Source organism: Notamacropus eugenii, chromosome 1 (assembly GCF_028372415.1).
Source record: "Notamacropus eugenii isolate mMacEug1 chromosome 1, mMacEug1.pri_v2, whole genome shotgun sequence".
NCBI classification, from domain to species: Eukaryota; Metazoa; Chordata; class Mammalia; order Diprotodontia; family Macropodidae; genus Notamacropus; species Notamacropus eugenii.
Window position 1 is genome coordinate 203,682,548 of NC_092872.1, and position 21,231 is coordinate 203,703,778.

The 21,231-nt window shown below is 38.0% G+C and overlaps 1 protein-coding gene across 1 annotated transcript in view; it reads left to right on the forward strand.

The window, feature by feature from the left end:
* The window catches only part of LOC140511089 (scavenger receptor cysteine-rich domain-containing protein DMBT1-like), a 244,342-nt gene that overhangs the window by 78,918 nt on the left and 144,193 nt on the right, over nt 1-21,231 (forward strand). Inside the window, 8 exon segments of the mRNA XM_072620114.1 lie at nt 319-472; nt 2,059-2,276; nt 2,862-3,184; nt 7,084-7,271; nt 8,050-8,267; nt 9,199-9,561; nt 14,005-14,350; nt 16,013-16,020. Coding sequence (XP_072476215.1) covers nt 319-472; nt 2,059-2,276; nt 2,862-3,184; nt 7,084-7,271; nt 8,050-8,267; nt 9,199-9,561; nt 14,005-14,350; nt 16,013-16,020 — 1,818 coding nt within the window.

The window sequence follows — 21,231 nt, forward strand, 5'->3', positions numbered from 1 at the left end:
TTCATGAGTAGCAAGGTACTGTAACATTTCCATTTTTAGGGTACAATCTCCATGCCTAATCGCCCCTGCCCTACACACACACACACACACACACACACACACACACACACACACATGTGTGTGCGTGTGTTTTATATCTGTCCTTGATTTGCTTACCAAGATTCATAACTAAACCATCTTCCCAACTTGCCAGTTTCCAGACTATGAGGTAGAATGAATGTTTCATGTATCCATCCCAATTTCTCCAGGATTATTTGTGGTGAAAATATAAAAAGTGTATAGAAGTAAAACCTGACTTTCTTTTTCCGTTTCTTGTAGGAGGAAGTAACTCTTGTGGTGGAGTCATCTCAAAACTTTCTGGCTCATTTTCTAGCCCTTGGTATCCTAAAAATTATCCCACAGATATAGAATGTGTGTGGGTCATACATGTGAAGGAGAACTTCCGCATAGAACTTCAGGTCCCCAGCCTGAAGTAAGTAAACAACCTAAACCATCACACCTCCAATATCCAGATTATATTGGAATCAGTGCTTTTATTAACTCCACCTGGATTTTTCCTATGAGAAAGATTTTTTTCAACATTTCAGTTCGCTTTTATCCAGAAAATCTAGAAAAAGATTATTTTGTCCTTATTTTTTGCCTAGTTGTTTTTTTCTTTTTGACAGTTTTTCCATTTTTGTTTCTCACCCCATGCCCTAGTAGTGCTAAGTTTCCTGATGGCTTTTCCTTCTGGTTTTATCTTGCCAGACTATATCACAGTAAACTTCCCTTCCTTTCTCCAACTTGCTTCCAAACATCTTCAAATATAAGGAAGTGCTGAATATAGTGGAATAAGGGCTAAAGTAGGAGTCACAGAACTCATGGCTCTGCCAATTACTCCCTGAATGACCTCGGACATGTCCATAACTTGCCTGGACCTCAGTTTTGTCATCTGTCAAATGAAGAAGCTAGACCAGTTGATCACTAAAATCCCTTGCAGCTCTTAATTGTATGATCTTATCATCTTTCCTGGACACAATTCGGTGCCTTCAATATGTACTTAGTCCCAAGTGCTGCTGTCTTTGGGCTATGATTTGCTTTTTAAAATAGTTGCCTTCAAAATGCAATGAATAAATAAACAAAAATGGGCAGGCAGAAGCAGACAGATAGATATAGATATGAGACACATGATAGATAACAGAAAGATAGATAATAGCTTGATAGGTGAAAGAAAAATAGGCAGATAGAAACATAGGCAGATAGATGATAGATAATAGATAAAAAGATGATAAATGATAGAAAAAATAGATTGATAGGTGATAGAAAAACAGATTGATAGATGAAAGAAAAATAGGTAGATGGATACATAGACCAACAGGCAGATGGATAGATGATAGATAAAGACTGATGATAGGTTAATAGATGATAGAAAAATAAATGATAGATAATAAAGATTAATGATTAATAGGATAGATGATTGATTGATGATAGAAAATAGATACTTATATAAGTAGAGAAAATACCAGTAGAGGAATAAGAAGCAGGGGTACTTTACTTTGGCCTGGACTGGGACTATATCAATGCTTGTGGGTGTGGATGACTGTAATTTATCCTGTACCACTATGAAACCATTAAATGATAGCACTTTTTTCAGTGTTTATCTGTGGTGCCGAACTAATGGGCACATTCCAAATTAAATAGGTTCTCTGAGCTACATGTCACCTACTCATTCTGCACTAGACCTGAGTAGAAAATCATGTCAGTGTCTGGAGACCCACTCACACTGTTTCTCCTGGGGCAACCAATACAACACTCCTTGAGTGCAGGGACCATTTCCCTTTTGTCTTTGATACATTAGCAGGTACTCATTAAATACTTGTTGATTGGTAAACAGATTGAACCAAAGAATTTCAATTTAATGTTTAAAAAAGAATTTAGGGACCTGAGGTTTCTCAAGGTAAAGGGACATTTTAAAATTCAGGATATTCATTTTAAGTGTTCTTTTATTTTTTTATGAATTTGAGATGATCTTTAGACCATAATGGTAGGAAACTGATGACAATGCATTTCCCTCCTCAGACTGGAAGATATCTATGGGTGCCCTTATGACTTTCTTGAAGTCTTTGATGGATATCAAGCTGCCTACCTGTCCATGGGGAGATTCTGTGCTGGGGCAGAGCTCACATTTTTTTCTTCTTCAAACAAAGTGACAGTTGTGTTCAGAAGTGACTCTATGATCACCAGCTCTGGCTTCTATGCAAAGTATAATGCTATTCAGCAAGGTAAACAAGAAGCCGGTAGGTGTCTATGAAGCTGGCTCCTTTGTTTTTAAGAGAGGATAATACATGAAATTTTGTCTGAAGCAATCCCATTGTTGACACAGTTTGGAATTTCATTTACACAAATCATATAACTAAAAAGCCTTCCATGATAACCAAGAAAAAGTTAAACAAAATCAACCAACATTGTTATTACATGGGATGCATATATGCATATGCACCATTCTGTATCTGTTGACCCCTACTTTTCCAGGGAAAGGAGAGAGGTGCATTTCCTCATCTATTATCTAGGGCCAAGATTATTCATTATAATTTTACCATATTTGACTTTTTTTTAGTATTCTAAAACATTGACATCCAAGTGTTGAAAGCATGTTCTACCCTTAAGTAGGAAATTGCAGAAGCAGAGAATCAAAGTTTTACTGCTAGAAAAATGAACTGAAAGCTCATTTATAATCCAACCCCTTCATTTTAAAGAGGAACCACTGAGAGCTGGAAATAGGAGCACCTTGTCCGTGGTTCCACAGAGCTGGGGTTGGAAATTGAATTTTAGCAAAAGCCCTATCTGTAGCTAAGCCATCCTCTTTTTGTTGTGTTTCTAAGATATGTCCCTGAGATTGGTGAATGGAAGCCACAGGTGTGAAGGTCGTGTGGAGGTGTACTACAATGGCACCTGGGGTACAGTGTGTGATGACAGCTGGGACCTGACAGATGCCCAAGTTGTATGCCAGCAGATGGGCTGTGGACAAGCTCTGTCTGCGCCAGGACATAACCACTTCATGGGAGGTTCTGGACCCATAATTCTGGATGATATGCAGTGCATTGGAAATGAAGCCAAAGTATGGCAGTGTATGCACAATGGTTGGTTCTCCCATAACTGTGGACACCAGGAAGATGCCAGTGTTGTCTGCTCAGGTACATGCCAGGTGGCACTGTCAATGCCTCCACTATCAGGGAACAGATGAGCAGGTAGTCTTGGGTATATCACCATCCTTTGCTTCATTTTTACATTATGTGCTATGGATTTTTTACTTTCCTAAAATGATCAGAGTGATCCTGGAAAAGTTATTTGACTATTATATTCCTCAAACACTCAAATTACTAAGTCTTAGGTTGGGATCTACATTGGTTGAAAGAGTTCTCACACTGAGAGTATCCCTTCATTTAATGGCATATCTATATAAAATATATGAGGGTTTCATCTGTACACGTCTTATACCAAGAATCAGTTTGAATGAAGTGGTTAATTGGGTGGTGGTAGTTGAATAGGAGATGGAAATATAGAATATTTAAACTCTGGGAATTCCTACGATACAGAATTCCTCTACTATACCATCATTCCTATTTATTTAGAAAGATATTCCTAGGAGCTGGAAAGGACCCAGTCTGCGCCTCTGTTTAATAGATGAAGAAACTGAAACCCAGGGGAAAGTGTCTTGCCCAACATCCCGTGGGGAGCAAATGGCAGAGCAGAGAGTCAAACCTAAGTCCTCTGAGGCCAAATGAGAAGACTCTTTCAGCACCATATTATCTTACTGAAAATAATCCCTACTGATTCCAAGTTACCATTCTTGCCCTGCTAGTAATGCTCCTACCAACCGCACTTCTGGGATTCCATCACTGCTGCCTAAAAAGAAATACTTCATTTCTCCTTGTGCCATCATTAAACCTGTGAGGAAAAATCCAATCTGGTAGCCTCATGAGTAGAACTATACCTTAGCAGGGTCATTGGGATTTGAGCCTAGAGTATTAAAATTTAGCAGGTGGAAACTACTGACCTTAGCACCTACCTGGCAAGAATAATTAGTTAAAATAGGCAATTATATTTTCTCCTTCTAGCCAAATCAAACAGACACGTCCCATAGAGATTCTTTCCTGGATTAGCCCTATACTGTTGTCCCTCCTCTATTTTTATGGGGTCCTTTGGTGTGTCCCTTACAGAGTCTGGTGTCCTAGGGCGTGAGCTTTCTACCTCTACTCCCACCAGTCCCCAACTGGATTTGTTTTGTTGTTTGTCCTGAGTGATAAAACTTAGAGAAGTTACTCATCAACTCTGGCAATCTAAAGTTAGTTCATATTTGAAGTAATTTATCTATTTACTATTATTGCTACTGTCATCCCTGGTGATTTAGTAGAAACTATTTTTATTGGGAAAACTGTGTGATGTTTGTTATTTAACTGTTCTATTCATTTTTTCACTTGTTTTGGCTCCTCTGTCTTCCGCATCTGAGCAGCTTCTGATGGCCACACTCAATCAAGACCAACAGGTATCATTTGCCACATCTTGTTTGTATCAGGCAAGGATAGAGGGGCTGATAAGCTGAAAGGTTCCCCAGATACATATAATTATTTAATTCTGTAGCCTCTGATTTTCCTGAGGCTCTTTACCAAGTCAAATGCAGATTTATACCAATATTATTAGAGATGAAAAACTCCATAAAGTCATTGGAATTCCATGAACCAGTTGTCTGCCTACTAAGCACAGAACACTGTACTAGATGCTTAGAGGTATACAAAATAAAAGAAGGAAAAAAGCATTTTTAAACTTCTAATATGTTCCAAGCACTCTGCACTTTACAAATATTATCTCATTTCATTCTCACAATAACCCTGGAAGGTAAGTGCTATCACTGTACCCATTTTACAGTCAAGGAAACCAAGGTAGGAAGTCAAATTACTTGCCCAGAGTCATATGACTAGTAAGTGATGCCAAATCTGAACTCAAATCTTCCTGATTTCCCTTTCCACTATACCCCATAGCTCCCTCCAAAGAAGTAAAATGCCATATACTATTCATGGCATCATAGAATTTAGAGCTGGAAGAGACATCAGTACAACCCATTAACTTTATAAATGGAGAAGCTGAGGCACAGAGAAGTTAATTTAACCAAGAATGACATAGGAAATCCATAGCCTTGGGTTTAAAACCACTGCTTTGATTTCAAATCCAGGGCAATTTCACTTCAACAATTCATTCAGTCCTTCTATGTGCACAGAATTATGCTAGGTACTGGAGAAAAGAGTTTAAATAAGATATGGTTCCCTACCCACATGGGGTTAGGAGGCAGCTATACTGTATGTAAATAGCTATGATATGATAATACAAGATAAATGTTTTAGAGGGATAAAACATGAAGTACACAAGGAGAACAGACTTGGAAAGGACCTAATCACCTGATCAGTCAATGGAATGTAGGGAAAGAAACCCTAGTCGTGGTTCTGAGAGGGAGCCTGATATTTTCTAAGTGACTTGCATTTTGAAAGATCCATTTGACTAATACAATGCTTGTTTATAAATGTTTTTTCCCTTTATTTTACAGACTTTAATGATGAGTCTCCACCAATAGGTATCACTGCCATTTTATTTACCTTTTATACTCAGCCAACTGTTTTTTATTTTTTTTTAAAGTCCCCATCTTACTCAGGTTGAAAATATGGAAGCCACTCACAGCTGATCGCCTTACTCATCCGCATGGCAGCTTTGACCTTCTCTGTCTTCAACTTGAGTCAGTTTGCCCATCCCTATGCAACCTGATGGCCCCCTGCTCCATAGGTTAAACATACTAATGTCAAACTTAGTGTAGATATCTGACTGACTCATATCACTGTGCTCAGAACTCCTGAGCCCATGAAATCCACCAGCTTCAACCTCCCAGGCAGCAGAGATTAAAAGCATGAGCCACCATCTGTCTTTCAAATACAACACCTCCAAGCTTTAATGTTCCTTCCTTATTGTATAGGTAGAAATGAGAGGTTATGACAAAACACCAGACAAATCAAAGACTTTGTTCAAAATTATAGCACTGAACACAATTACTGATTTAATTTTTTATTTAATAGAAGATATAAGATTAGGGTATGTCATATTTAAATATGTTGCTGTATATGTATCTGCAGAAAGGAACATAAGAAGTCATTTAGCAAATGCCCTGTCTGAATACAAAATTATATCTTTCATATGTGTGACATTTTAATAACTGATATTTACATTTCCATTATTTCATTTGATGCTTACAAAAATTCTAGGAGAGTTATCTCTCTGAGTTATTACTATCATTCTTATTTTACAGATAAAAACTTTGGGGTACAGTGAAGTTAAGTAACTTGCCTATTGTCAAACAAAACATGTCAAAGGAAGAATTTGAACTGAGGTCTTCACAACTACGAACTCAAGCATTCTATCCTGACTATACAATCCTGCCTGTCTAATTTCAGCTTTTCAAAATGTCTTCCTATCATTTTACCATCATGACGCTCCTGAGGAATGATATAATGGATAGAAAGCTTGCCTTGGAGCCAGGAAACCTAGGTTCAAATTCTGCCTCTGTCTCATAATGGCTGTATGACCTTGACCAAGTCACTTAAACTCTCAGTGCTCTAGGCAACTCTCTGAGACTAGGTTGCAGAGAAGGTGCTGACCTGCATTGGTAGTAGAAGTTTCTAACGTTCTAATCAGGAGTTCCTAACCTTCCTACCTCAACAAAATCACAGGTCCAGTTCCTATTTTCAAACACTCCTACACAGTTGACTGTGTAGCCATTTCTATGCCTACTGACTAGTGAAAAAAGCTGAAAGCATAGAGAGTATGACAGCCAGGAATGGAATTAGGGATCCTGACTTCTGAACCTGTGCCCTTTCCATTAAACCAAATGAATGATGATGACGATACCATATGATGCAATGTTTTAAAGTTTGCAAAGCACTTTTCTTACAAGAACCCCATGAGATGAATAGCAGTATAAGCTATTATCCTCATTATACAGATAAGAGAACTTGAAAAGGTACTCCTGGTCACACAACCACTAATAATCAGAACATAGAAAAGTTATCTAATGTGATTCCTTCCATATTTTTTGCAGATGAAAATTTCCATTGTGGTGGTTTGCTCACAAATTCTTCAGGCTCTTTTTCCAGCCCTTGGTACCCTAAAAAATACCCTACTAATATAGTCTGTGCCTGGGAAATACAAGTGGACAGCAGGGCTCATGTCAAACTCACATTCGAAGTAGTGAAGTAAGTAAAATGTATGTGTGTACACACATGCGCATACACACGTAGTTGCTGTTGTATCATCTCCTGCTAACATATGAATTGTTTTTATTCTGAAAAGGGCTCATAATAATTAGCAGCTGAAGATTAGATAAGAATAGGAATGGGACAAATACAGATAACTTTAACAACAGTTCCCAGCTCTTCTGCCTTTCTTCCCTAACTTTCAGAGACTGAGGACTCATTCTGCTGACCTGGGTACAGTGGAGGGTGAGAGTGAGAGAAATTTATACAAAATGGTATATAGTTCTTCCTCAAAAGTAAAAGAAGTGGGCACATGCAAATGGAGACTGGAAGACTATGTAAATAAATATGAAAATTTCAGGTGAAAACTTTCTAAATGACTTTGGGCCACCTGTTAGAGAGAAACATTTTGATAGTAGCTGACGTTTATACTGCCTCCTTACAGTTACAAAATACTTCATTAACATCTCATTTGAACTTCATACCAACGCTATAGGGTAGGTAGGCATTACAGAGATTATGATCTCCATTTTACAGATAGGGAAACAAATTTAGAAAAGTTAAGTAATATGCTCAGGTTTGCACAGGAACCTTGGAGGACCAACATTTTACAGATTGGGAACTGAGACAAAGAGAACTAAAGTGACTTGCCTGTGGTTGCACAGCTAGTGTCTGATGTCACGTTCGAACTCAGATCTTCCTGACATCAAGCCTAGTTCTCTATCCACTATGCCACTCAGATGATTCTGCTAAGAGAGAATGTCATCTCATTTCACAGGATGGAAAACTTCTATGGCTGTCCTTATGACTTCGTGGAAATATTTGATGGTCCCCAGAGTGCATCATTTTCTCTGGGGAGGTTCTGTTCTGGTACTACCCCAATATTTACATCTTCCTCCAACAGTATGACTGTTGTGTTCCATAGTGACGCCATCATCACCAACACTGGCTTCTATGCCTCCTACGAATCCCTTGTACTAGATGAAAATGACAATGGTAGGTACTCATAATACTGCAATATTTCTGAAAAACGAATATATTTTATTCCAAAGTGTAAGGAATTTGTTCTAAAAACTGAGTTGAGATCAAAATGATGCATCTACTTCAGGTAGGGCAAAGATTATTTTACTTGTTTAGTTGTCTGGTAGGATAACTGAGTTTTCTGATTTCAAACTTACCCACTGTTTATAAGACAATCGAATAAGTCAACTAAAGCAAAATGAAAATATTCTTTATTCAATCATTCTTTTTGAAAGTCAAATACATTTTCCTTTTTCTCAGATAGACAAATGGCTTTAACAAAGGCAAGATATCTTACCATATAAATGGTTGACCTTGATAGCAAAAGTATAAGCTGGACCTTAATTTTTGAACTCAATAACTTTTTTTCACTCTATATTTTATCCTTAGCCATAATAGTTATATTGAAATTGTAGTGTACTCACTAGCATTCTAGTGGTTTGAAAGAATTGATGCAGCTGCCAAGAGAACTTAAGTAATTTCCCATAATATAATTGAGACACTGGGGGACTTCTCAGCCCAAGATAGTCATCCTATGTGATACAATGACTGGGAAACTCCTTTTATGTGCACTATTTTATTTAAAATAAAATTTTATTTCACTAATTCTACCTTTGTTAAAAAAAATAACTCTGATTCAAAGTTCAAAGTTGGAGAACCCTATCTTTTCATCTAATAATGAATTCCATTATAAGTGCCATTTCCTCTAATCTGGTAAATACTTACATGTCCAAGTGGAAAGTTAAAGGGATTTTTCCAAAAACTTTTTTCCCAAAGAGCTAAGCTTAGGCAAACTACACATTTGGAAACCACTGAACTCTGTGGAATTGCACATACCCTCTTTTTGAAAATACCATTAAGTGGGAAATGCTATTGAACATTAATCAGTTTTTCCCCTTTTGCCAAGACATTTCTCTAAGACTGATGAATGGAAGTCATCGATGTGAAGGACGAGTTGAAGTGTACTACAAGAATACATGGGGTACAGTGTGTGATGACAGCTGGGACCTTAATGATGCACAGGTGGTGTGCAGACAGCTGGACTGTGGAAGGGCTATTGCAGCCCCAAGAAGGGCATATTTTGACCGAGGCTCAGGATCTATTGCTCTGGATGATGTAGAATGTGTTGGAAATGAAGCAAAACTATGGCACTGCCTTAACAGTGGCTGGTTCTCCCATAACTGTGGTCATCATGAAGATGCTGGAGTTAGCTGTTCAGGTACAATCTTATTTCCACCAGATCAAATTGTGGAAGAATTATTTGAAGGAAGTGGGATGGGATAAAGGACCTTTTGACCCAGAAACTCTATATATATAAACTCAAAAGAACCTGTTTCTAAACAAGTGGGTTTTTTGTTTTGTTTTGTGAGGACTGGTGCTCTATCCACTGTGCCACCCAGCTACCTAAACAAGTTGTTCTTAATAATATGCAGTTAGGCGACACAGTGGATAGAGCACTGCATGGAAATATTTACCTAAGCTTCCCTTGTCTTTCTTAGTTACAATGGACTCTTCAACACCAACAGGGACGGTAGATCATGACTCAACATCAGGTATTTTGGGGGTTCTTCTTCAACTAACAAAATATTATCTAACTCATCTTGGCAATGTCAAAGACACAGAGTCGGTTACTCTCCAGAGATAGGTCATAGATTTGTATTTTTAACCTTTACATTCCATCTTAATGGAGAAAGAGTGGGAGGAGGAGCAACACTTCTTTCTGTCTCTCTGGTTAATCTTGGCTCACCTTTCCAAAGCTTTGACACTCAGCCTTCACCGTTTCAATAGTGCTTTCCCATGATCTCCTTGATGTGGACATTCCTGCAAACCACATAGATGTCATCCCTCTAAGATTTAGTAGATGATCTTTAAGAATTATCATGATGAGAAAATCATTACTCTATGACCAACGTGGTGATAAAGATCAATAATAATAACAATACTTGTATAGCACTTTAACGTTTATGAAACACTTTATAAATATTATCTTGGTTGATCTTTACAATGACCCTGGGGAGGCAGGTGCTATTATTATCTCCACTGCGTAAATGAGAAATTGAGGCAAACAGAGGTTTAGTGGATTGCCCAGGGTCCCAGAATATCTAAGGCTGGGTTTGAACTTAGATCCTCCTGGCTTCAGATCCACTGCTCTGGACTATGTGGCTGTCTGTATTTCTGAACTTAGCTACCTGGTTCTCAGACAATTAGACATACAGTCCATCGCCTGGCCACCTTGAGAGCATTTCTGGACTTTGAGGATGCATCAGAGTTTGTACTTCATTGGCACATTCAACTGAAAAACTCAGTCCCTCTCGTGCTGTGATGAAACACTAGATAAAGACATCTGAGTCACATAATTGGTCCTAACAGTAGCTAAATTCCCAATGTAGCCAACTGGAATCTTTATTAGTTAAAAATGCAGTGTCAGCAGAATGGTTGATGAATCAGGGAAGACAACATGGTGTTGTGGAAAGAAAAATTTGCAACTTGAGCGCCTGAGTTCAAATCCTGGTTCTCCAACTTATTATACCTGTGCAACCAAGTCATTTAACCTCTTTTGGCCTCAGTTTCTTCATATGTAAAACAAGAGGGTTAAACTAAATGATCTCAAAGTCCCATTCTGCCTCTGAATTTGTGATCTTATTAATTATTCATTGGAGTCTGTTAGCCAAAATAATCAGTAGCTACAATCCTTTGTTTGGCATTTAAATCCAATAGATGATTTTTTAAAGTAAAGGAATCCCCCAAATATTATTGGGGGTGGGTTGATACTGAATCATTAACCTGGATAACCTGAGCAAATATAGAAACAAGAGATCCAGAATCTACAAAGATACTGGGAGAACATTAGCCTAGAGTTAGAAATTGGTTGTAAATGATCCCTAAATTAGATACTAAACCACTTTCTATTTGCAATAGCAGTTTTTTCAAGTTTAACAAAATCACCCGCAGCAGCTTATAATGTCCTCTCATACATTCTCACAATGTGTCTTATCATATCTTTAACTCAGGAAAACTCTATCACTATATCCAATGAATCTTTCCTTCACACTACTGTCAAACTGATTTTCCAAAAATGCAAATCTGACCATGTAACTTCCTTACTCAACAAACCCCAGTGGCTCCCTAGTAACACCGGGATCAAATATACTCTGTATGGCATGTACAACATTTTATAAACTTTATTTAAATTATTAGTTATTTAAGATTTCTTTAAGTTATATTATTTTAAAGGTTTTATATCATATGTATATGATATAAAACCTTTTAAGCCTGGTCCCAATCTATTTTTCCATCTTTAATGCATATTACACCCCTCCACACACACTAAGATCCAGTCAGACTGGCCCACTTACTGTTCTGTACACATGGGATTCCAACTTCTGTCTCTGGATCTTTACATTGTACCCTTCTCCCCAAAGCCTGGAATGAACTTCCTCCTCACCTCCAGCTCTCAGAATCTCTAATTTCCTTCAAGGTTAATAAGCTCAAGTGCCACTTTCTACAGGAGATCGTTCTTGACAAGCCTTCTCCCCTCTCCACCCCACCCCCTGCTTCTGGTACAGCTACTAATACCTCCTCAAAATCACCATATATATAATGTATTTTGCATATACCTACACATTCTGTCTCTCACAGCTAGACTCTAAGCTCTTTGAAGAAAGGGACATGCTAGCTTTTATTGTTGTTTCCCAAATGCTTAGCACAATACTTGCCAATAAAAGGTGCTCAAAAAATGCTTGTAAATTGATTATTAGAAAATATAATATACTGCTAGAAATACCTTGCAAATGTACAGATAGTCCCTGAATTACAGTCAGCCTATAGATATACAGTTAGTGTCACCCACTCTCCTAATTTCTATTTCCCTATTCCTCCACCACCAACCCCATTGTCACTGAAGCTACTAGAGAAACTCTGATTTCAAAATAAAAGGAAGAAATTGTGAAAGGAAAAAAAAAGGAGCATGTTTGGGAAATTATCACTAGGTGTTGACCCCTAGGAAGGAATGGTCTGTTTTCATGGTAATATTTTTGAAGAAAAAATCTACTGAAGCTCATATATAAGCAATCCTAATTGTTTTCACTTCTTTGCTGACTAAAATTCTGTATTTTTTCATTTTTTATCTTATTTTTTCCTTCTTAATTTTTCATCTTAATTCTTTCAAAATATAAATAATTCTAGAGTTCTTACTCATTCATATATAAAGTGAATTGGTAATTACTTTCTCCTAATGCCTAGCTGAGATCAAATCTAGTAGGGAATGGAAGGATTTTTTTGTTGCTTTGTTTTGGTTTGGTTTTTATTAGTGAAGAGAAGGAAATAACTTTTAGGCAGTAGAATAGGGTGAGGTGATTTAAGGGGAGATTTAGGACATCAGGAACATTATGCCCACCAGGGAAACACCAAAAGTAGGAAAGGAGAGCAGGATAGGAGGAGGAAGACAAAGATGAATTTTACCCTTTTCAATATTTCACCTCTGTGTAGCCCTGTGCTCAGAAAGTGTGAAAACCTTTTTCATCCTCCTTCCTCCTATACTGCCTATCCTTGAGTTTCCCAAACCCAGAATTCAGCCCAGAGATAAATAAACCATAATATCAAAGGGATCAGTTTCCTGACCCCAAGTCCCAAAATTCCATTTCTCATTACAAGGAGTGTTGCAAATAATGATCCTTCATTAGAGGAGCCATCTTTAAGCTATTTTCTCAGCATCCCACCTGCTCTTAGCCCTTCTCAGATTTAAGCTAGTACTATTAACCTGATATATTTAAAGGTTATTTTAAACAAACAAACAAAAAACACTATTAAGGATTGAAATAGAAGGACTGGCACTGGAAAATCTCAAATTGAAATTGAAAGTCTACTTGAACTAACTCATAATAGTCAGTCCTTACACTGGTGATTCCCGTCACCTCTTCTCCAACCCTGCCTAAGTTCCTAAAATCAGTCAATCAATCAACAAATATTTACTGAGCACCCAATCAACCAAAAAACAAAACTGAAGTGAAGGCTTCTCATGGCAAAGAAAGAGACATTAGATTGCTCTGACTGGCCCTAGATGGTAGAACTAAGAACAATGGGTTTGAATCCCAACTCTGGCACTAATTGGCTCTGGGACTTAACCCTACTTGGCCTCAGTTTCCTTACCTATAAAATGGATTATATTAAATGATCCTCAAGGTTCTGTCTGGCCTTAACATTGTGAGTCATTCACCTGGCTGGCCTACCCTTTTCATCTGTTGTATAATAGGACTGCATGAGTTCCTCTCTAAGCTTCCTCCTGGTTCTAACAGGCTATGGTTCTAGACCACATTCAAATTCATGGAGTGAGTCAGTTGCAGAGCTAGGACCCCTAACTCTCAACATTGTGTCATAATGTTTGTTTGTTTTGCATGAAAAATCCAGATCTTATGTGACAAAAACCAGGTCATATATAATACCAAAGGAGGTGGAGAATTCCAGTATATTGACAATCCAGTTCAGAAAAAAATTGAGGGGGTAGGGACTATGTCAACAGAAATGTGCTGAATGATTACAAATTAGCAAGTATTTGTTAAGTACCTCTTAAGGTACCGTGCTTGATGCTAGGGATACAGGTTAAAAAAAGCTCTCCACCTAGTGAGTTCATATTCTATTAGGGGAAATAAACCCTCAGAAGGTAGTTCCTTAATACAACAGACATTTGCCCTCTCAGTACTAACTTGGCTGTCAGGTCTTTACAGGCAAACCTCACCTTAGGCTCATTCTGCCCTCTGTCAGTCCAAGTTCCAGGTATCAGGTTAGTAGATGGTCAGATGGCATGTAGAAGTCTATCACTATGGCACCTGGGGGACTGTATGCATTGATGGCTGGTTCATCAAAGATGCAGATGTTGTCTGCAGACATCTTGACTATGGATCAGCCTTGGTCTCACATCCAGAAGCCAGGTTTGGCCTCAGCTCTGGCAGCATTATCCTGGATGATTTCAACTGTACAGGAGAAGAGTCCTCCCTGGGACAGTGCCCTCACAGTGACTAGCTCACTCACAGCTGTGGGCACCATAAAGATGCCAATGCCAAGTATGTTGGTTTGGCTCCCTAAAATCATGAGGTCATGTTGTGATCATAAACATGGCATATTAAAATAACTCACGTTAAAAAGAGGTGTACAGCACCCCTACTATACTATCCTTGGTCCTTACCCCTAAAAATATGCAAACTTTTAAAAACAGTAATGAATGACCCACCTCCAATGCAGCATCATGGAGGAAGGGGAAGGGGAGAACGATTCGGTATTTCAGACTTCTTAAGAGTGCCACACTTTATTCCTGTAATGACATTAGCTTATTGGGGCACATTTTCCTAGTTGCATAAAGGGATTCATCATTCAACCAATCTGTCTACTTTCAAATTTGACAGTTATTAGCCAGATGATTGAAATTAGCTAGGGCACAGTGTTAAAAGGTCAAAGAGGTGCAAAATGTCAATTGTTTCCACCTGATTTCATTGTCAAGGTTAAAGCTCAGTTTCTAATCTTGTAACTAACTTAGTATTAGTCATCACTAATGCTTTCTTTTTGTCTCCATAGATTCCCCATCAATAGGAAAGTCAGGTATCAATTACTTAATATTGATTATGTTAGCTGGGCTAAAAAGCAAAGTCTAGCCTTAAAGCATAATTTTTTCCTAGTCCATTCACTCAGGGTGGGCATGCAGGCTTTTCAGCAGGTCATTTCAATTTCTGTAGAAGGAGAGAAATTGCTGTTCCATGTTGTAAGGATATCCTCCTAATGGCTCTCCCCTCCCTTACTAGATGTCTGGTGTCCTGTGACAGATGGGACAATAGAAATAATGTGGGCTTTGAAATCTGAAAACCAACGTTCAAATCCTGCCTTTGTAACTCTCTATGTGATCTTGGGCATATCTTCTTAACCTCTCTGAGCCTCAGTTTCTTCATCTGTAAATTCAAGGTATTGGACTAGATCAGACCCAAATCTGTGATACTGTGAACCTATGGCTGCTCAGTATGCACTGCTGTGTCACCTACTTGACAGTGATCTCTCTTAGAAGTAGATCATGCCCCAGACTTTTCCCTCGTCCAAATCTTGTCCTGTATCATCCTCAGGGTGGATTCGATACTCTATGCTTAAGAAGTTAATAGGTTAATGTGTTCAGTTGTGGATACCACATTTTAGAATAGCCATAGACATGCTGCAGTATATCTGGAAGAGGACAATTAAGAAAGTGAAGGGGACTAAAAAACATAGCATGTACTATTTGATTGCAGGAGATGCAAATGCTTAACCTAGAGTAGAGAATGTTCAGAGGGGACTTACCTGTCTTCAAGTTCCTGGAAAGCTCTCATGTGAAAGGGTTAGGGCTGCTTGGTATCAGAGGACAAAACTAGGAATAATGCATGATAGTTGTGGAGAGACAGATTAGGGCTTGATATAAAAATAATTCTCTTGCTGTTAAATTTATCCATAAGTGGCCATGTCCAGAGGCAGTGAGATTTTCATTTAAGATCTTCCGACAAAAGATTCATAAATGTTTTTGGTGGGACTGTAGAGGGCATTCTTAGATTTAGACGGTTCTAGATGGACTCTGAGGCTCCCTACTAGAGCTTAAATTCTGAGATTCTGTGAGACCAGGAGAGTACTAGTAGAGGTGCAGGAGCAATATCCAATAGGTAATCAATCTCATAGTTTCATAAAATTTAAACATTCTATCTTCTTTTTTCCAGTTTAGAAGGTAACATCTTGTATTTGGGCTTAGTAGTGTAGTAACCTAAAACAATGGGGATAGTTGGGTGGATAGAGACCTGAGCTTGAAATCAGGAAGACTCAACTTCATGATTTCAAATCTGGACTCAGATATTTACTAGCTGAGTGACCCTGGGCAAGTCACTTAATCCTATTTACCTCTGTTCCTCATCCCTAAAATGACCTGTAGAAGGAAATGGCAAAACATGGGGTCATGAAGAGTCAGATGCACCTGAACAACAAAAACCTAAAACATGTAAATGATAATGTGACTTTCAAACTTCCTGTTAGCATAAAATGTGATTTAGGTCTGACATATGCTATTTGTTGTGATTTCAGCATCAACCACAGAAATGACCACCTATCCCGGTAATTGTTTTTCTTGTGTTGTTGCTTTATGAACTACAGGCATGCCATAAAATGCTTTTGTTATTACAGATGAAATATTTGTCTATTTCAAATGAAGTCAACCACCATTTACCGAGCTCCTCATCTTGGCAAGACTCTAGGCATATAAATTTTCCATTCTTCCTAATTCTCAAGAATGCAGTCTCTGAATGCAAATTAAACCAATGAGTACTTCAAACTCTCATAAATCTTCCTCTTCCAAGCTGAGGAAGATATACCCTATTTCTAAAACTACGGCATTTGATGAATGATGGTGTTTCTTCATAGTTTTATAAATTTTGATGGAAAGAGCACTGAACTGGGAGTCAAGACATTTGGGGTCTAGTTTCAGCTCTGCCATCAGTGACTGTGTGACCTTGCTGTCGTTTTATCTCTCTGACTCTCAGCTTTCTCATGTGTATTATGAGAAAGTTGGAGTAGTTCATCAGCTCCAACAAATTATAATTTGTTAGAAGGAAGAGTTCTTTTATGCAGCATGCTTAATTGGTGACTTATCATGACTTTCCTCCTTTTTGCTGCTCATTCTGTCAAGAGATGGAACAAATTAGGAAGTGATGTGAAGTATTCCTAGTAATGTGTGCTTTCTGAGAATCAGCCTAGATAATTGAGAGGTTCATCCCCAGGAGACTGGTGGATTGCTATCATCAAAGAATTCATCCATCAACTCTCAGTTATTCAATGGTTCATAAAATTCCACACAGGAAAATAGTTCATTCAATCCCTCAAAATTACTCCAAAGAATGCTTTGTTGGGGGCTGTGAGCTCCTGGAGAGCAGGGACTTTCTTTTGCCTTTCTTCGTATCCCTAGTTTTTGCCACAGTGCCTGGTACATAGTAGGGGTTTAATAATTGCTTGTTCACTTACCGTAAGAATATGGCAGTTGCCTTCATGACAAACAGGGAAAATTGAGCACATTCCCCAAACATCCTTAGCTGCCTTGATTTACTGATATCTACCTTATAAATCCATTATCCAGACATGTAACCACTTCCTCTTTTTGAGTCCATTTATTTTCCATGAAGCCAGGACTCAGAGCATGACATTACCAGTCCAGTTGGTTTGGTGCACAATTATAGAGGGCACCAATTTCAAATTGTGTTGTTCCATGATGGGAATTACTTTCATAAGTTCATCAAAGAAAAATGGAGTCTATTATGACTTTTTATAATCAAATTTTTAAAAACATGACTTGACTCAGTCTTAGGATTCCTCTGTCCTTTTCACAGATGAATTTCAAGAGGAAGAAAAAAAAATCTTTCATGTTTTCATTTTTTTATTTTAGAAGCCATCATTTTATGTCTGTGCTTAGCATGAAGCAAAAGAATAAACCTTGCAAATGAAAATATAACTTTTAAGGTTCTTGATCTCCAAAGCTGGAATGCAGTTTTTACTTACAATGTCTTTTTTTCATTTTCAGCATCAAACACAGAAAAGACCACCTCACCTGGTAATCATTTTTGTTGCTATTTTCTTCCTTTATATAACACAGACATGTTATAGAATGCCTTGGCTTTTGAGAAGGAATGGTATTTCTGTCTAATTCCAATGAAATCAATCAAAATTTATTGAACACCTACTATTGAAGGTATTGGGCACATACTTTCTCCTTTCCTCACTATGGCACACATGCACATCTCTCACATCAAGTTAATAGTTTTACAGTCTTTACTCTTCCACAGGGCAGCTAGGAGGTGCAGTGAATAAAGCACCAGTGCAGGAGTCAGGAGGACCTGAGTTCAAATCTCACGTCAGACACTTGACACTCACCAACTGTGTGACCTTGGACAAGTCACTTAACCCCAATTGCCTCATCCTGGGTCATCTCTAGTCATCCTGATTATTGTTTGATCACTGGATTCAGATGGCTCAGGAGGAGAAATGAGGTTAGTGACTTGCACAGCCCTCCCTCACTCAAAACAAAGTCAAGTGCAAGTCATGTCATTTTTTCTCTGATGGCATTGTCTTCTTTGACAACGGAGGATGAACACACACACTCTTCCATAAACCTGTCTCTTCTCAGAATCAGAGGGTAAGCCCTACTTAGTAGAGGCTAAATTCTACTTCTGATCTAGAAGTTGATGAACACCCTTTTGGATATATTTCATGACCTTATAAAGTTTGAAAGAATAGAGAACTGGAAGTTAAGTAATCAATTTCCCTGATTGGCTATGTGACCTTGTCTAAGTTACTTTATCTAAGTCCATATTTATTTTTCATACCCTTCCTGATTTTATAAACTCTTATATGGAGGGCTCTGGACTGAGAGTTAAGAGACTTGGGTTCATGTTTTAGCTTTGTCATTGATTGGCTCTCTTAACAAGCATTTTCACCTTGTAGATCTCAGTTCCCTCACTTCTGCATTGAAGGAGTTGTGACTAGACAATCTCTAGGGTCTTTTACTACAATTATTACATGAATTTCTAGACTGAATATGTTTTTCCTTTCTCTAGTCAATCTAATTATCATATTTTCTGGGCTTTCCCTCCTTTCTGCTGCTAACTTACTCTTCCATCAAAAGATAAACAACAAAAAAAATAAGCCATGATAAATACATAACTGGCCATTCTGATCTCAGCTGGCAACATTTGGGTGAAGTAATGTTTTGAAATTATCCAGTTATGTCAATTATTCATGCTACATCTTTATACTATTATTTTCTTAGTTCTTTAATGGATGAATATATTATCACCTCAACACTCACAGACATTTATGTTTTAGAGAGTCCTCTGGCTTCTAATTATAATTTTGCCATTCCTAGAAAGGCATTCACTCATTATTCAAGTGCAAGAGAATCAATGATTATGTTTTATAAACAGGAAAAATGTTTTATTCTATTCAGTATTCTCCATTTCAGGAAAAAAAATAACTTCCCTATTTTCAGTTTTCCATTTTAAAAGCCAGTGTGTTGTGTATTTGTTTAAAAGGACTTAAACCTTCTAAATGAAAAGAACTCTTGAACTTCCTGTTCACAAAGGATGGAATATAGATTTCATTTACTTCATTTTTGTTTTCATTATTGTTTTGCATTTCAGTCTCAACCACAGAAGAAATCACCACACCTAGTAACTCTTTTTGTTGCTTCTTTCTTGCTTTTTTGGAGCACACGTTAGAATGCCTTGGTTAATGAGAAGGAATGTTGTTTATGTCTAATGCAAATAGAATTAACCAATACTTAAGCACCTGCCCTCTGAAGACACTGGGCACATACTTTCTCCTTTTCCTCATTATTATATACATGAGAGTCTCTCAATCCAAGTTTATCGTTTCACTTGTCTTAATCCCTCAGAAACTTTTCCATTCTTGGATTCAGAGGCTAAATTCTACGTTATGATATAGAAGTTGATGAACAGACCCTTTTGGATATATTTCATGACCTTATAAAGTTTGAAAGAACTGGGAGTTAGGTAATCAATTCTCCCAGTTGGCTGTGTGACCTTGTCTAAGTTACTTCATCTTAATGGGCTTCAGTTTCCTCATCTATTTTTTCATTCCCCCTTAGTCACATACTGGGATAGCCACATTGGGGATCTCACCCAAGTCTTCCACTTCCTTAATCAAATACTCTGATGTTCACCTTTCTGACTATAACCTCTCATTCCACTTCCATCCTCCTGTTCCTATGCTTTGCTTTTTTTCCAGGTTCTTACACCTTCCTATCCTCTGATTTTCCATGATCCAAGTCACACTGGCCTACTTTAACATTCCTTAATGGGATATTCTGTCTCCCATCTTAGTGTCTTTGTACTATGTGTCTCCCGCTCCTGGAATGCTCTGACCCATCATCCTCTGCAGGAGGCCTTTCCTGGTAACTCCCCCCTTCCCCAGCCCTGAATATCTTCCTCTTTCATATAATCTTCATCTACTGTCTATCTCTCCTATGTACCTAGTCATTCACATGTTATATCTCCCATCAGAATGTATACTCCTTGGTTTTTGTCTTTCAATTCTGTCCCAATACCTGGGACCGACCACTTAACTCAATGTCCTGATCTACTCTTGTAGGTAGGTCCCTTTTAACTCTACTATAAAATATAACCTCACTGTTTGGCTTTTAAAGCTCTTTACAACCAGGCTCCCAAACTGTCCTTCTGGCTTCATTGTACATTGCCCTCCCTCCCCTACTCTGCAACCCAGCTAAACTGTCCTTTTCTCTTTTCTTCACACAAGAAAGTCCACTCCCCATCTCTGGACCTTTGTACTGGCAATCCTCTGGGCCCAGAATGCTCTTGCTCCTCTCCTCCCTCTCACAGAGTCTCCACCATCCTTCCAGATGTAACTCACACATGGCATTCTACATGAAGCCTTTCCTAAGCCCCATATCTTCTAGTGATCTCCTTCCCAAAATGACTCTTATTGGATTACCTTATATTTATTCGTATTTATTCTCTTTATATTTTTCTATATATATGCATATATGAACTTGTCTCCCCATTAGACTGTAAACTCCTTGAATATAGGAAATATTTCTAGTTAGATTTTCTGGTTGTTGCTTTTCCACACCCCAGCACCTAGCCCAGTGCCAGGCAGATGGTAGGAGTTTAATAAATACTTGTTTATTGATGGTTTGGGTAGATTGTCACTAAGATCTCTTCCATCTCTGATATACTCAGATAATTAGATTGAGGAGTACTTTTATTCACCTTAACCAATATGTGACTTGTCCAGAATTTCCTTTCCTCTGAATTCTAAGTCAATTTTTTGTGAAAAACAAAATGAAACAGGAAGTGATGTGAGCTACACTTCAGTACAGTTTAGGGATTCTTTCTAATTCCATGCAGATGCTGTTTTCTCA